This window comes from Saimiri boliviensis, chromosome 14 (assembly GCF_048565385.1).
Source record: "Saimiri boliviensis isolate mSaiBol1 chromosome 14, mSaiBol1.pri, whole genome shotgun sequence".
In the NCBI taxonomy this organism is placed as follows: Eukaryota; Metazoa; Chordata; class Mammalia; order Primates; family Cebidae; genus Saimiri; species Saimiri boliviensis.
In genome coordinates this window covers 15,000,607-15,015,293 of record NC_133462.1, presented here as the reverse complement: position 1 = coordinate 15,015,293, position 14,687 = coordinate 15,000,607, and the positions used below count along the sequence as shown (strand labels likewise).

General features: G+C 52.5%; 1 protein-coding gene across 1 annotated transcript; it reads right to left on the bottom strand.

Moving 5' to 3' along the window:
* Nucleotides 1–25: 25 nt before the first annotated feature.
* On the bottom strand, nt 26–14,351 carry GSK3A (glycogen synthase kinase 3 alpha). Its single transcript, XM_039466137.2, has 11 exons — nt 13,863–14,351; nt 11,673–11,860; nt 7,591–7,674; nt 7,311–7,421; nt 5,225–5,355; nt 5,029–5,135; nt 3,637–3,734; nt 3,461–3,556; nt 2,842–3,028; nt 2,411–2,503; nt 26–708 (listed from the first exon to the last, which is right to left on the bottom strand). Exons 1-11 carry the CDS (start codon nt 14,143–14,145, stop codon nt 635–637), a joined length of 1,452 nt encoding a protein of 483 aa, XP_039322071.1. The 5' UTR covers nt 14,146–14,351; the 3' UTR covers nt 26–634.
* Between the last annotated feature and the right edge of the window lie 336 nt (nt 14,352–14,687).

Below are 14,687 nucleotides of genomic sequence, written 5' to 3'. Positions count from 1 at the left end.
GTGGAAACAGGCAGCCAGACAGAAAGCAAGTTTTCATGCCAATAATTTATTGAATGGAGGTCTGTACACAGGCAAACCTTACTGTGGAAACTAAGACATCAGGAACTCTCTCCACTCCCCTGGCCCTCCAGGGTGGGGTGAGGAGGGAGAAGACCTTGGGGGCAGAGAACAGGAGGGGAGTTACAGCTGTAGGAGGGGGCAGGGCCAGGTTGGACGGTGCGAATCGACGTTTTCTTTAAGAAAAAAATTATAACAATCTATTTACACCCGGGGGCCAGGGAAGGAAAGGAGACAGGGGCTGGGCTGGTTCTATTTACAAGGGAAACAGGAGGGGAGGGGGTTTGGAGGAGATGGAGACCTGGGGGAGGGGAGGGGGCCAAGGGGATAGGAGGTCCTCATCCCCCCAACACCCTGTCCTTCTTTCCCTCCCCACAACCAGTTAAAATCCTCTTAAAAAGCCCACCACAGGAGTAAGGCTGGTGAGGGAGGGACTGGAGGTGGGGACAGGGACTCATTTACCTCTGCCCTCTAGTCTAGGGGCCCAGCCAGGGCAGGAGCTTAATGGGCTATGGCCCCCCTTCCCAGCCCCTCTTGGGGCTCCCAGATGGAAGTGGAAGGGTGGTTGGTGGGGCTCTCAGGACGAGTTAGTGAGGGTAGGTGTGGCGTCGGTGGACTGCCAGTCTGAGCTGGTTGAAGTCTCAGTTAAAGCTGGAGGGAGGGAGGGAAGGAGCAGAGAATTAGCCTTTGCCTTTCAGACACCCCTTCCCCCAACCCAAGAATAGGAATTCTCTTGTTATAGATGCTGCATTAAAAGTTTAAAGCTGTCACTTTAGGTCAAGGGTTGCAAACTCCAAGTGCCTTTAAAGGGCCAGGATGGTAACTGAGTCACACACCAAGAGTGCCAGGCTCCATATAAGGGGACAGCTGGGTCAGGAACTGTGGCTCACACCTGTAATCCCAGCACTTTGGGAGACTTGAGGACAGGAGTTCGAGACCAGCCTGGCCAACATGGCGAAACCCCATCTCTTATTAAAAATTTAAAAATTTGCCGGGCGCGGTGGCTCAAGCCTGTAATCCCAGCACTTTGGGAGGCCGAGGCGGGTGGATCACGAGGTCGAGAGATCGAGACCAACCTGGTCAACATGGTGAAACCCCGTCTCTACTAAAAACACAAAAAATTAGCTGGGCATGGTGGCGTGTGCCTGTAATCCCAGCTACTCAGGAGGCTGAGGCAGGAGAATTGCCTGAACCCAGGAGGCGGAGGTTGCGGTGAGCCGAGATCGCGCCATTGCACTCCAGCCTGGGTAACAAGAGCAAAACTCTGTCTCAAAAAAAAAAAAAAAAAAAAAAAAAAAATTTAAAAATTAGCTGGGCAGGGTGGTGTGCACCTGTAATACCAGCTCCTCAAGAGGCTGAGGCAGGAGAATCACTTGAGCCCAGGAAGAGGAAGTTGCAGTGAGCCAAGACTGTGCCACTGCGCTCTAGCCGAGGCTGGACTCCATCTCAAAAAAAAGGGGTGGGGGGGAAAGCTGGAACCCAGCACCCACTGTCTACTGTCGGGAGGATAGGTGGGCCTATTGCTACTCAATCTGATTTTTTTCTTCTCCGAGAGAAACAGGAAATCTGAATTTTTACATAAAATGGCTCCTATTTTTAAACCTGGGCAACATGGCCAGGAGCGGTGGCTCACACCTGTAATCCCAGCACTTTGGGAGGCTAAGGTGGGAGGATCACCTAAGGTCAGGAGTTCAAGACCAGTCTGGCCAACATGGTGAAACCTCATCTCTACTAAAGTTACAAAAATTAGCCAGGCGTGTTGGCGTGCACCTGTAATTACAGCTACTCGGAAGCTGGGGCAGGGAAATCACCTGAGCCCAGGAGGCAGAGATTGCAGTTAGCAGATATCTAGCTACTACACTCCAGCCTGGGCAACAGTTGTGAAACTCTTACCTCAAAAAAAAAACAAAAAAAAACACCTGGGCAACAAATTCAATGTTCTGTTTGTTCAGGCCAAACATGATTTCTCTGGCTTTCCCACTGGCATTTAAACACAAGTGTGCACAAGAATGCCCTTTAAAGGTGGTCATTCACATGCTTTAAGACAGGCGTCCCCAAACTGCGGCCCACTGAGGCCATTTATCCAGCCCCCCGCTGCACTTCAGGAAGGGGCACCTCTTTCACTGGTGGTCAGTGAGAGGAGCACAGTATGTGGCGGCCCTCCAACGGTCTGAGGGACAGTGAATTGGCCCCCTGTGTAAAAAGTTTGGGGACGCCTGCTTTAAGATGTGCTTTGCATGCCATCAAGATTTCAACAATTTAAAAATACATTCAGGAAACCCAGGACTGAGAACAGCCTCGCACTCCCCAGGCGGAGATATGCTTTAACCCCCAGCAGATGGCCCCCAATTACCTTGTGAGGACTGGGTGAGGGTGGTAGTGCCCGCTGGGGACCTCAAGTGAGGAGGGATGAGAATGGCGTTGAGAGACGGTTGGATGGAGAGTTCTAGAAACAGCAATTGACATGCCAGTCAAGGTAGCCTACAGCAGGGTTATGATGGGCACCAAATGGGAACCCAGCTATTGGCAAGGCCAGTTGTTTGTGGACACTTTCAGCCACAGGCCTCTCTCAGTGAAAAACTAGAAAAAGCCTAGCACGCGGCAGATCACAGTAGAGCATAACTGAAACAGGTTCGATTACCCCTGAATGCGGGAGTCATCTTTCCTGAGCCCCCGCCTGCCTTGTACCCTACCCTTAGCTCCCCACTCCTGCTTCAACACCAAGCTCTTCACAATCTTTGACTGCCCCCGCCCTGCTCCCCAGATCCCAGGCTATGCCCTCACCACCAGCACTGAAGTTGAAGAGAGGGGGAAGTGGGCGGTTGTTGGGGAGCTGGGTTCCCAGACATCGTAGTTCATCAAAGAAGCTGTGGGCGCAGGCCTCTAGTGGGGAGAGCCTTGAGGACGGGGTGTACTCTAGCAGGCTGGAGCAAAGCGCGATGGCCTCCGGCGGCGTTCGAGATTTAAACACCTGGGGAATGGATGCAGGGGTCATGAGGGTGAGATGCCCTGGTCACTAGCATACTACTGTTATCTCACTGCCACAGTGCCTGTGGCAAGTATGACTGGCTACTTTCCACACCCCCAACTTCCAAATGGAGAAACTGAGGCCCAACCACTAAGGAGAGGTCAGTTTGTATCGGGTGAGCAGCCAGCCCAGGTCCGGACTGTATGAGCCCTGCTGTGAGCTTTTTCCCCTCCATAATTAGAATCTTGAATTTACTTGTGAGTTCTCGACTTTTAAGATGCCATAAACTTTGAAATTGCATGGAAGTTACTGATCCCTGGACAACTCTTCAAATCCTCCTAAGCCATGATTATGAGGCCAGGTCCACAGAACACTTGACCTCCAAGGGGGAGTGGCTCTCAGCCATGCTGCCCTAAGCCCTGAGCCCTGCCCCACCTTTGTCCAGGGGTGAGCTTTAATCTGAGGGAACTTGAACTCCGTGTAGTTGGGGTTCATCTCTCGGATTTGTTCCCGGGTTGGTGTTCCCAGCACCTGTAAAAAGACAGAGGGGTCTGAGACAAGGGCCCCACCCCTCAGCCCCACCCCCTGCCTACCCCAGCCCCACCCCTCACCTTGATGATCTCCACCAGCTGGTCCACCCCACTGTCCCCAGGGAAGATGGGCTGGCCCAGGAGGAGCTCCGCCAGTACACAGCCAGCTGACCAAACATCTGAGGGGAAATGGGGGGAGCGTCAGGGCTAGGCGAGTAGGGCCACCAACCTCCCAGTACTTCTATTCTTCATGGCCATCCTGAATGTAAGGAGCCCCGTTTTCTCAAAGACAAAGTACCTGACCCCAGGTCACGTGAAACATAGAAACATGGGCCTGACCTTGACCCTAAAGGTCTGCAAGCCTTTGCTGCACTCTCTAGTCTAGATGTGTTTCCAGCCCTCAGTGCCTTTCTCTGCTAAGGACCCCAATGAGCTCTTTCTCTGTGGCTAGCCTTAGATGACAGACCAAACTAGGCCCAAACCTGCCAACAGGCACCCGTGTTCTTTGGGCCTCAGGAAGGTACAGCCTTAAATCTTGGACTGCCTTCCTCTTGTTCCAACTTCTATCCTTCCCATGAGAGGAGCTACAACCTGGCAGTTTCACCCCTCCCTGCTTGTACCTTGACCCCCCACAACATGAGTTCATACCTAAGGACTACACAGTTCCTCACGCTGCTACAGAATGTTCCCTTTCAAACTCTTTCTTGCTCATTCCCTCATTTCAGCCTTCCCCTCATGCATGAAAAATGGCAGTCGTCCCCACAAACAGGGAAGGACACAGAGGCCCTGGGAGCAAGCTGTACCTTCATGGTGGCAAAGCCTTGCTTCCCGATCCCCCCAAGGTCTCCAGCAGCCCTTCCCCCTAGCTCAGAACAGAGGGTTGGCAGGGAGGTTCCAGAACTGGTATGGACTCTGGAGTCAGGTCAGCTTTCAAATCCCAGCCCTGCCCAGTCCCAGCGGTGCCACTGCTGGCAGGCAGCCTCACAGCTCTAAGCCTTAGGTTGCTCATCTGTGAAACAAGCATCTGACAGCATCAGCCTCCTAAGTTTGTGAGGACTTAAGCTTTTATCAGCAAGCCCGGCATAGAGCACACAGAGAACTACAAAATAGGGCGGGGCACGGTGGCTCACACTTGTAATCTCAGCACTTTGGGAGATCGAGACAGGTGGATCATGAGGTCAAGAATTCAAAACCAGCCTGGCTAACATAGGGAAACCCTGTTTCTACTAAAAATACAAAAATTTAGCCGGGCATGGTGGCGGGTGACTGTAATCCCAGCTACTTGAGAGGCTGAGGCAGGAGAATTGCTTGAACTCAGAAGGCAGAGGTTACAGTGAGCCAAGACTGCACCATTGTACTCCGGACTGGGCAACAGAGTGAGACTCTGTCTCAAAAAAAAAAACAAAAAAACAAAAAAAACTCCAAAGCTTCCAAGATTGTCACTACCCCCCGCCACCCTCCCATAGCTCTGACCAATGGACGAGGTGTAATCAGTGGCTCCAAAGATGAGCTCTGGGGCCCGGTAGTAGCGAGAACAGATGTAGGAGACGTTGGGCTCCCCTCGGACCAACTGCTTTGCACTGTGGGAAGAGAGAGGCAGGAGTAAGCACGAGGCAAGAACTGGAATCCTCCCCAGTCTCTTCCGCCACCCAACATGCCCCAGGCCCACCTGCCAAAATCGCAGAGCTTGAGGACAGCAGTATCAGGGTCCACCAGCAGGTTCTGGGGCTTGATGTCACGGTGACACACACCCTGGGAGTGGATGTAGGCCAAGCTGCGGAAGAGCTGGTACATGTACACCTGGGGCAGGCACAGGACAGCAGAACTTCAGCCCAGCTCTCCCCACACAGTGCCACTACCCCACCAGTGTGGCCTGAAGAGCCCTTCCAGGCCCACTCTCCCTGCTGCCCTCACAGCTTCGGGGAAACCCCTGTTTGAAACCCTTGGTTATCTTAGTGTGCACCACAATTACTTAGAGGACTTGTTAAAACGGGGGCTGCTGGCCAGGGGCGGTGGCTCATGCCTGTAATCCCAAACCAAGAGAGGTGGATTAGTAGAGGTCAGCAGTCCAAGACCAGCTTGGCCAACGTGGTGAAACCCCGTATCTACTAAAAATACAAAAATTAGCCGGGCGTGGTGGCACACGCTTGAAATCCCAGCTACTTGAGAGGCTGAGGTAGAATCACTTCAACTCGGGAGGCAGAGATTGCAGTCAGCCAAGATCGAGCCACTGCACTCCAGCCTGGGCAACAGAGTGAGACCCCGTCTAAAAAAGAAACAAACCAAAAAACAGCCTGTTGGGCCCCACTCTCAGAGTTTCTGTCAGTGAGTTCTGGATGAGCCATTTGCAACAAGCTCTCCAGCACTGATGCTGGTCTCCGGACCACACTCTGAGAACCATTGCTTTCATCACAACCCTTGGCAGAAGCCTGATGAATAAAAAAGCTATGTCAGGAGGTTATCGTAAAACAGGCTAGGGAGCCAGGCACTCAGCTTCCCCCTCACCAAAACCACTGGCTCCTTAATCCAACAATCAAAACCACCCGAGCCTGCCCCCTCTCCAGCTCCATTTTCCTGCCATTCTCCCTCCCACTGACTAGAACAGAAGGGGAATGAGAGCAGGATTTGGAGTTTCAGTCACTGCTTCATCCCCCAGGGCCTAGACAGACCAGGCCGCGGCTCCTAATAACAGGACTGCTTCCTACACCCCCTTTCCTTTATTCCAGTCCCCCTCAGCCAAAGATGCCCCTTCCTTGCCCTGGTCAGTCTCCTCCAGGAAGCCTTCTGTGATCCTTCTCACCCACAAACCAGGCTGGGTGCCTCCTCCATTTCCAGAATTCCCTGTGCTCCTTCTGGTATGGCAGCAATAGTTCATTTAATTTTCTGTGACGATGCCTGTCTACTGTACCAAACTGAGAGCTCTTCAAGGGCAAGGGCTGGGTCTCAGTTAACAGTGCCTCTGGAATTGCTCAGCACTCGTCCCTTTGCAGGCAGTCACAGGACAGATTCCCCAAACCAGAGGGGCTCACCTCCAAGGAGGTGAGGTCCAACAGCCACAATCACTGGCCCACGTCGGCTCACCCAGGCTAGGGTACGTAAAGCCAGCAGGAGCAGCAGCTGGGCCCCAAGTGACCTCCAGCAAACAAATCCACCCACCCGCTTCCAATGCAGCAGGCTGCTCCAGCCTCTGTTCGCCAAATCATCCCTGGGCTGCATTCATTCATTCATTCATTCAAACACCTCCTGAAGGTCTGTAACACCCAGGGCACAGTGCCAGGCACTGGGGAATGAGCCTGCACAGACGATGGACAGAGATCAGTTCCTGGCTCTGTGGATGCTAACCTTCCTCCACCCCTAACTCTTTCCCACCTACTCCCGACCAAGGCTCTGAAGGCCCGGACTCTGGCCTCAGCAGCTGTCCCTGTGCATTCCTAGTCCCCACCAGTCCCTTATCCTGAGCTAACCCCAACATCTCTGGTGCCACTGGACTCCCCATATGGACCTGAGCAAGTGCCTGGCAGCCTCCGGAGCCCTGGGTCAGTCTGCCTTCCTGATTCAGTCAGGCCTTGCCTGCCTTGGCCCTCCTCTGTATTAGGCGAGCTCCATCTCTGGGGGTTATGAGAACAACAGCAGGGAACACAGGGCCTCCAAAGGCCAACATAAACTATACAGATGAGGGGTCTCATAAAAGGTGGGAGGCTCCAGAGCCCCTGGCTTTATGGGCCTGGGTCCCAGCAGCCTGCCTGCTGGCCTACCTTGACATAAAGGATAGGGATGGTCAACTTGGCCTTGGTGAAGTGACGGGCCACCCGGTATACTGTCTCGGGCACATATTCCAGCACCAGATTTAGGTAAAGCTCGTCTTTCTGCGGGGAACAAAGGAGAGCTGTGAGGCACTGTCAGAAGAGTGAGGAAGGGGGAAGGAAGATGTGCGGGGAGCAGTGGGGGAGGGACTGGCACTCATGGGAAAGGCAGACAGGCAGGAAAATGGCTAGAGTAGAGGTAGAGCACCCCACCACCATCCTGAGGTCTCACCTTCTCCCCACTGGAGTAGAAAAAGTATCTCAGCCTCACAATATTGCAGTGGTCCAGCTTACGCATGATCTGCAGCTCTCGGTTCTTGAGGGTAAAGGAAGAGAGTCTCAGAATATGACAAACTCTCTGCTCCCCCTCTCTACTCACTCACTCCCCACAACAGAGCCAGGCAACTACTTCCTGTGTCCCAGCTCCAAGGTCCCCCGGAGTATCCCTCAATTCCTTCTCTCCAGCCTGTTCCCTTCCCACATGAGCTGGAGGCCTATGGGTTAAACGCAGGCCACAGAAGTGTTTTCTTCAGCCCACTTTTTTTTTTTTTTTTTTTTTGAGACGGAGTTTCGCTCTTGTTACCCAGGCTGGAGTGCAATGGTGCGATCTCGGCTCACCGCAACCTCCGCCTCCTGGGTTCAGGCAATTCTCCTGCCTCAGCCTCCTGAGTAGCTGGGATTACAGGCATGCACCACCATGCCTGGCTGATTTTTTGTATTTTTAGTAGAGACGGGGTTTCACCTTGTTGACCAGGATGGTCTCGATCTCTCAACCTCGTGATCCACCTGTCTCGGCCTCCCAAAGTGCTGGGAGCCACCGCGCCCGGCCTTAGCCCACTTTTTAAAAAAATTCAATTTATTGCTGACATGTAAAAATCAAATGACACCTTTCTTCTGATTTTTTTTCTCCAAAAGAAAAAGGATAATATAAAATTTATTTTTTTTTTGAGATGCAGTTTCGCTCTGTCACCAGGATAGAGTGCAGTGGCGCACCGCAACCTCCACCTCCCAGGTTCAAGCGATTCTCCTGCCTCAGCCTCTTTATTTATTTAAAAAAAGAACCCGGCAGGGCGCAGTGGCTCAAGCCTGAAATCCCAGCATTTTGGGAGGCCGTGGCGGGTGGATCATGAGGTCAAGAGATCGAGACCATCCTGGTCAACATGGTGAAACCCTGTCTCTACTAAAAATACAAAAAATTAGCTGGGCATGGTGGCGCGTGCCTGTAATACCAGCTACTCAGGAGGCTGAGGGAGGAGAATTGCCTGAACCCAGAAGGCGGAGGTTGCAGTGAGCCGAGATCGCGCCATCGCACTCCAGCCTCGGTAACGAGCGAAACTCCGTCTCAAAAAAAAAGAACCTGTCTGGGGCCAGGCACAGTGGCTCATGCCTATAATCCGAGCACTTTGGGAGGCTGAGGCGGGCAGATCACCTGAGGTCAGGAGTTTGAGACCAGCCTGACCAACATAAAGAAACCCTGTCTCTACTAAAAATACAAAATTAGCCAGGCATGATGGCGCGCACCTGTAATCCCAGCTACTTGGAGGCTGAGGCAAGACAATCACTTGAACTCGGGAGGTGTAGGTTGCAGTGAACTAAGATCACACCATTGTACTCCAACCTGGGCATCTTAAAAAAAAAAAAGCTGGCTATGTTAGCCAGATTGGTTTTGAACTCCTAGCATCAAGCAATCCTCCTGCTTTGACCTCTCATAATTTTTTTTTTTTTTTTTTTTTTTTTGAGATGGAGTTTCGCTCTTGTTACCCAGGCTGGAGTGCAATGGCACGATCTCGGCTCACCGCAACCTCCGCCTCCTGGGTTCAGGCAATTCTCCTGTCTCAGCCTCCTGAGTAGCTGGGATTACAGGCATGAGCCACCATGCCCAGCTAATTTTTTGTATTTTTAGTAGAGACGGGGTTTCACCTTGTTGACCAAGATGGTCTCGATCTCTTGACCTTGTGATCCACCCGCCTCAGCCTCCCAAAGTGCTGGGATTATAGGCTTGAGCCACCGCGCCCGGCCCTGACCTCTCATAATTTAAGGATTACAGGCGCAAGCACACACACCCAGCTTTAAAAAGAAAAAGAAAAAGAAAAAAAAAAAAAACAGCTGGGCATGGTGGCTCACACTTGTAATCCCCCCATTTTGGGAGGCCAAGGCAGGGGGATCACTTGAGGCCAGGAGTTCAAGACCATCCTGGTCAACATGGCAAAACCCCATCTCTACTAAAAATACAAAGGAATTAGCTGGGCATGGTGGCACACACCTGTAATTCCAGCTACTCAGGTGGCTGAGGCATGAGAATGGCTTGAACCCAGGAGGCAGAGGTTGCAGTGAGCCGAGATAACACCACTGCACTCAAACCCGGGCGACAGAGCAAGACTCTGTCTTTAAAAAAAAAAAAAAAAATGAGGCCTGGTACAGTGGCTCACACCTATAAACCCAGTTGGAAGGCTGAGGTGGGCAGATCATCTCAGGTCAGGAGTTTGAGACCACCCTGACCAGCATGGAGAAATTCCATCTCTACTAAAAATACAAAATTAGCCAGGCGTGATGGTGCACGCTTGTAATCCCAGCTACTCAGGAGGCTGAGGCAGGAAAATCGCTTGAAACTGGGAGGCAGAGGTTGCAGTGAGCTGAAATCGCACCACTGCACTTCAGCCTGGACAATAAGAGTGAAACTCCATCTCAAAAAAAGAATTTCACGTCTAAATCCAGTTTTTCATCTGTCTTGAAAAGTCAGGACCAGGCACGGTGGCTCATGCCTGCAATCCCAGCACTTTGGGAGGTCGACGGGGTGGATCACTTGGGGTCAGGAGTTTGAGACCAGCCTGGCCAACGTGGCAAAACCTTGTCTCTAATAAAAATACAAAAAAATGGCCGGGCGCAGTGGCTCAAGCCTGTAATCCCAGCACTTTGGGAGGCTGAGGCGGGTGGATCACGAGATCAAGAGATCGAGACCATCCAGGTCAACATGGTGAAACCCCGTCTCTACTAAAAATACAAAAAATTAGCTGGGCATGGTGGCGCGTGCCTGTAATCCCAGCTACTCAGGAGGCTGAGGCAGGAGAATTGCCTGAACCCAGGAGGCAGAGGTTGCAGTGAGCCGAGATCGCGCCATCGCACTCCAGCCTGGGTAACGAGCGAAACTCCGTCTCAAAAAAACAAAAAAACAAAAAAACAAAAAAATTAGCTGGGTGTGGTGACCTACACCTGTAATCCCAGCTACTCAGGTGGGTGAGGCATGAGAATCACTTTAACCCAGGAAGCAGAAGCTGCAGTGACCTGAGATCGTGTCATTGCACTCCAACCTGGGCAACAGAGACTCCATCTCAAAAAAGAAAAAAAAATCAGGTGTGGGCACATGAGGCTTGCCACCCTGCCTGCCACAGGCAGCAAGAGACAGGTGATGGCCATCCAGCTGACCCTGGTCCCCTGGAATCATCTGGGTCTTTGAACTCTAGCTAGGATCCTGAGTCCCAGACTCCACGCCGCCACCTCTTCCCAGAAGGAAGTCTCAACATTCTTGCCCATTCTCTATTCCTTTGGGGGGCCTAAGAACTCCCTGCCCCTATATCCCTCTCACTTCTAGAACCCAACTCCAATCAAATTCTGACACCCTGGAGCTCCTCCTGCCCAAGAGCCCTCCCTGCCAAGACCCAGGCCCTGATCTGGTTCCCTTCCAGTCTAGGCTCAGTTCTCCCACATCCAGATAGCCTAAGCTCCAAATGCCAGACCCTTAAACACCAATTATTCCTCAATTTCCACTTCCTCCATCTCCTCCTACTTCCCTGGGCCTCTGCTAGCCCACAGGGCACTCCCATTTCATCCTGCACCGGACAGACACCTGGGCAGAAAGTGACCCTCAGAACCACCCGCCTAGCCCTGCCAGGTGCCTTTTTCCTCTGGGAAAAAGTGTAACCAAAAGGTTAAGGTAGAGGGCTTGGAAACCAGGTTGTAGCCTTGACTGGGCTATGACCTCAGGCAATTCTCTTATCTGAGTTTCAGTTTTCCTGCTGAAGGTTATCTTATACTTACAATGGGTATAACAATAGTACCTACTCTCAGAGAATCTTTATATAAATTAGACAAGAACCTGCCTATAAAGCCTTTACACTGAGCAAATGCCCAGTAAGAGTGAGCTCTGGGCTCTCTTGGGATCCACATTTCCCGTCTTCCACAGGTCTCATTTCCTCTTTTCCGCCTTTCTCTTCTGGACCATGGCTCTGAAACCCAAGCCTTCAGCTGTCTGGCTAGGGTTCTCCCACCAGTTGTGCCCGTTCCCAAACCTCCCCATCCCCATCCCGCCCAAGCTACCTTGAACCTCTTGTCCTGGAGAACTTTCTTGATGGCGACCAGTTCCCTGGTCTCTGCCAGCCGCGCCTGGTACACGACCCCAAATGAGCCATTGCCAATCACTTTGATGTCTGTGTAAGCCACCTCTTGGGAGCGCTCTGGGCCTTGGCCTAGAGTGGCTACCACTGTGGTCACCTTCCCACTGTCACCTGGGGAACAAAGGGGATACAAGATCCACTGACCCATCCTGTCTGTGCATCACCCCATCCTGGGGCTGTGGGAGGAAGGGAGATCTCTGCAGGAAGCTTGTTGGGGCCCTGTTTGTCCCTTCCTCCTCTTTGAGGAGAGGTGGATGCTGGCCATTCCCAGTGACTTTTTCCCCCTCTTCCTTTCTGGGAACCTTAAATCCTCCCTCTCCTTCACATGGGATGATATTGATACCTAAACCTCTCTGCTTCAAGGGTTGTCAATCCCAAATTTCTACTTCTAGGAAGCAACAGATCACTGCTCCATCTTGGTACTGGGAGACACCAGATGTTGACTCCATCCACTCTGATCTTCTGCCCTTAGGAGAAAGCTTGACCCAACCTCGTCCAGGGAACAGTAACCCTGAGTTACTCCTACTTTAGGAAAGCACTAGTCTTTCTCACAGCCTAGAGAATACTGACCTCTAAGTCCTCCCCTGTAGAGCTGTTAACTTCACTGGTTCTTGGTGACACAAATGAATGTCCTCTCCTGGTATACGTACCTGTGCCTTGACCCTCACTTTTTGGTACTTTGAGATTAGAAAAAACACTGACTTGCCCTCATCTGTGTGGTCCAGAGCCCCAGACTCCTCCCTGTATGTGGGTCCCTAATGGACAAGCACCAGATTATGAGAATGATGACCCTCACTTCTATTATCAAGGGGCTAGTCCAGCCTCAGTCCTTTGAAGGAAAGCTACAATTCTCAATTCCCATTATTCAGATGGTAGCAAACTTGGTGCCATTCTTAGGGGTCTTTGAATAACTGATGAACTAAATCCCTTTATTTTATTTATTTATTGTTTTGAGACAGAGTTTTGCTCTTGTTGCCCAGGCAGGAATGCAATGGTTCGATCTCAGATCACTGCAACTTCTGCGCCCTGGGTTCAAGCAATTCATCTGCCTCAGCCTCCCAAGTAGCTGGGATTACAGGCGCCTGCCACCACGCCCGGCTTATTTTTGTATTTTTAGTAGAGACGGAGTTTCACCATATTGGCCAGGCTGGTCTTGAACTCCTGACCTCAGGTGATCCGTCCGCCTTGGCCTCCCAAAGTGCTGAGATAACAGGCGTGAGCCACCACACCCGGCCACCAAATCCATTTTGAGGGGCTAGAGACATGTTCTTTCAGAGGAAGATAACCCTACATCACTATTTTTTTTACAGAGCCAATGACACCATACCCTAGAACATATTAAAGTATAACCTTAGATCCATATTCTATAGGAAACTGTGACCTACCCTGCTCCATTCCATTTTTGTTAAAGAAGACACACCAAGCCATGTATTTTAAAACATGGACTATGGACTTGGTTTGAAGGATATGCTGACTCCCAATGTCTTTATATCCAAGAAGCAGTACCTATTAATTCTCACCATTGGGGTACAGCTCAACATATTTAGGGTGGGTAATGATGCTAGGTCTTGATTTTAATAGGGAAGATGATCTGAGTACCAGGTTTGGAAAGCCCTGGCCCTATTCTTTGGGGACACAACACAGTAACCTCAAAGCCCTGCTTTTAAGTGATATTCACTCCAAATCTCCATCTTCTGAAGGACAGCGAATGCAGATCCCTCTTTTTCAGAGTATGGTCTTATTTTTCTTCTCTTAGGAGACAATAACTCTAGCTCCCCATTTGCAAGCGAGTGTGACCTCTGATCCAGTTTTCTAATGAATAGCAAAGTAAGATACCTGTTCCTAAGGCTTAAGGACCCAAGACCTCAATAAGAACAGGGACTTGTAACTCGTTTCTTTACGTGTTAATAATTCTGATCCAAGAGTAATTCTGATATCCAAGAGATGGTAACCCCAAGACCCCTTTTTCTGGGAGGGAGACGGCTCAGATCCTCGGTTTAGGGAGGCACAGTGACCTCGAGCTCCTATCTAGGCATATGAAAGAACCTGACGGATGTCTGAGGAGCTTTAGAAACCCTGATCACCATCCTACACGGGCGCCGCTAGTACTCACGGCCCAGCTTCACCCCGGGCGGCGGGAAGCTAGTGCCTGCGCCGGGGCCTCCGCTGCCTCCTCCGCCGCTGCCGCCGGGTCCACCCCCGGAGCTCGAGGCCCCGACGCCCCCACCCATGGCCCCGACAGACGTCTTCCCGCCGCCGGTGCCGCCTGGGCCGGAGGCCGAGCCTCCTGGGCCGCCGCCGCCGCCTCCGCCTCCGCCGCCTGGCTCCGCAAACGAGCTGGTCCGCGCCCTGCCCGAGCCCCCAGGGCCGCCTCCCGAAGGCCCGCCGCCGCTCATGGCGCCGAGCGCAGGCCCAGGCCGCGGGGCTCGGGCTGCCCGGGCTGCCCCAGCCGCCGCTGCTGCCGCCGCCTCCCCCGGGCTCTGGCCTCTTCCAGGCCGCGCCGCTCGGGCTTGGGCTCCGGCTCCGGCCCAGCGCCCGCCGCGGGGCACGCCGGGAGATGCAGTCCGGCTGTCGTCCGCGCCGCCGTCACCGCCCTCGGTCCGCACCGATAGCCGCGTGGCACGCCGGGAAATGAAGTCCACAAAAGCCTCAGAGTACCACGGGAATGACGGGTCGCGCTGTAAATCGGGAAATGGAGTCCAGGGTAATCTGTCAGCCGACTGAACGACAGGGAGCCCTGAAGGACTTTGGGAAGCAGAGAGCCTGATGCCGCTGGGAAACGGAGTCCACTCACGCAGTCTATTGGCTGTGTATGCGTCCCAGAGCCCTGTGCGCTCTGGGAAATTGACTCGGCGCGCGCGAACCTACGGATCTCCGGCCGTGAAGCAAGCCGGGAAATGGAGTCGTCGCCACGCCCTCACCGCATTGCAGGTGTAAA

Coding starts and splice junctions, on each gene's coding strand:
- GSK3A (XM_039466137.2), bottom strand. CDS start 14,145: ATGAGCGGCGGCGGGCCTTCGGGAGGCGGCCCTGGGGGCTCGGGCAGG. Junction 3,029..3,460: donor AAGCTCACCCCTGGACAAAG/GTGGGGCAGGGC, acceptor TCCATTCCCCAG/GTGTTTAAATCTCGAACGCC. Junction 709..2,410: donor CCTCACCCAGTCCTCACAAG/GTAATTGGGGGC, acceptor CCCTCCCTCCAG/CTTTAACTGAGACTTCAACC.